The sequence below is a fragment of the Cyprinodon variegatus genome, unplaced genomic scaffold (genome assembly GCF_000732505.1).
Source record: "Cyprinodon variegatus isolate N-32 unplaced genomic scaffold, C_variegatus-1.0 Scaffold770, whole genome shotgun sequence".
Lineage (NCBI taxonomy): Eukaryota > Metazoa > Chordata > Actinopteri > Cyprinodontiformes > Cyprinodontidae > Cyprinodon > Cyprinodon variegatus.
Genome location: NW_015151223.1, coordinates 97,285 through 99,441, shown reverse-complemented (window position 1 = coordinate 99,441; position 2,157 = coordinate 97,285). Strand labels below are relative to the sequence as shown.

At 38.2% G+C, this 2,157-nt stretch overlaps 1 protein-coding gene across 1 annotated transcript in view; it reads left to right on the top strand.

The window, feature by feature from the left end:
• syne1 (spectrin repeat containing, nuclear envelope 1) overlaps positions 1-2,157 on the top strand; it is a 172,957-nt gene that overhangs the window by 165,373 nt on the left and 5,427 nt on the right. Inside the window, exon 136 of the mRNA XM_015395967.1 lies at positions 1,103-1,203. Within this exon, the coding sequence (XP_015251453.1) occupies positions 1,103-1,203 (101 nt within the window). The remainder of the gene's footprint in view (positions 1-1,102; positions 1,204-2,157) is intronic.

The following is a 2,157-nucleotide window of genomic DNA, read 5'->3' as shown; positions in this document are numbered from 1 at the left end:
CTTCATGTGTGGCCCTAATACTCCGTCGTATTTATCTCACCTATAGATGTATTTATTTTTTAGTTTGTCTGTGGTAAAACTGTTACACCAGCAGTAAAACTATAGGTTGTTTTTTTAATTGTGAGAAAAATATATTTTAGAAATCATTGCATAAGAATTTAAGTATTTCAACTCTTTTTTGATATACAAACACAAGCTCCAATGTATTTTATTTGGACTTCATGTGACGGATCAACCAGTTATGGAGCATAATTATAAAGTAGATGGACAATTATTCATAGTTTTGAACTTTTACACCCAATAAAGATCTAAAAATTGCGGCATGTATTTTTGCACCTTGACTCTCTGAGTTAATAGTTGATAGAACCTTTGGCTTATGTCTCTATCCACTTTGAACGTACACAGTTCCAAATTTCAACCTTTTGTCATTAATAGTTTAAACTCAGATTGGTTGTACATCTCCATCTAATCTATATTTTTTATGTATTGCCACATATTTTTCAATTAGATGTAAGTCTTGACTCACTCGGCTATTTTCATTATGAGTCAGGCGGTACCGTTAGCGTCTCAAATCTCTTTCTGCCTCAGATGATTTCCAAGCCCAAGCATCGTTTTTTCTCTCCTTTATCGTGTATGCACCATTCTGTGCTGGTCTGTCACATAAAGCCACATTTAAATGCATTGAAACTTTAGGTCGTAGCGTGAGAGAATGTAGAAAAGCGGAACGGGTAGGACTGCTTTTGCGAGGCACTGTGGATTCTCAGCTACGATAATGTAGCAGAACATAGTTTTATCAGATCAATCCAAATAAGCATGTCACTGCTTACACCGCTTGTTAGCGATGCCATTGTTAGCAAAGTCATGCATCACATTTCCTGACGTGTAGCTTCGTATTTGCAATCACTCACTCATGAGTGGAAGCAATTCAAAGTAGTCACACACTTTGAAAAGCCACATCTCTTATTATTCTAAATTACAAAATCTCTCATATTCATGTCTGATTTTTAATTTTTTGTTATTTAATTTTATTTGCTGCTCTTTTTCATTTTGGGTTGTCTTTTCATCAGTAGCTTTGTCTTGATTTGCGTGGACTGAAACATACTTTCTTTCTTTCACCCTCCCCTCCCCTGTTCATTGCAAACAGCAACGGGGCAAATGTAGTCTGTCACAGCCGGGACCGTCTGTGAGCAGTCCTCACCACAGGTACCTTTTTGTTGCTTCTAGCACACCTAGAAGATAATGGAACTCAACCCATGATGCACTGGGAGACCACTTCAGGCTCTCTAATATACACCCTGTCTGCATTTATCCCTATTTCGCATTTTTCGCTCATGACATTGAATTCCATCATCTTCTGACAGTCTAGGTGCTCTGTGTAGGTTAGATGATGAGGCGAGTTGCAGTACAAACATCCACCAAAGGAATAGTCTTACAAAGAATAGCGACAGGCTTCTTCTTTCTCAGTGTCCTTGGCTGCTTATCTAATATAAAGCAAACACCTAATAACACTTCCTCGCTGTTGCTCAGCAAACACACACATACTCCCCTTTTCCCTCAAAGCGCCGAGCCGATAAATGTCTGCAATGAACAATGCAAAAGCTGCCGTTTTCTTTTATCTCTGGTGCTTTCACTCTCTCTCATGTTTGTGGTGTTTCTTCACTGTTGCTGCTGTCTCACCATCTCCTCCTCGGTGTGTCATGTGTGAGTCTAACCTCTCAGGTGTTCCTCTGTGAGGCAGTAAAGCGGTTATTTTGGTAAAAACGTGCCAAATGTCAATATTTTTGTTCAAGAATTCACCGAATGTCTTATACCTTTAAAACATGTTATTGGGTAGAAGCTATGGGTCCTTAATCAATGTTAGTTTTTACTTTCAGTCTTATGGGCAGGTACCCCGGGCAGCATACAAGTACCAGATCTAAAAATAGAACTTAAACTCAATTGTGCCCTAAATAAATATATACTTTTTTTAATTCTTTGAAAGCACTAATACTGTAAAAAAAAAAAAATATATATATATGTGATATTTTTACTGTACATTCTCATACAATATGAACCACATACTGACACATACACTCACCGGCCACTTTATTAGGTACCCCATGCTAGTAACGGGTTGGACCCCCTTTTGCCTTCAGAACTGCCTCAATTCTTGGTGGC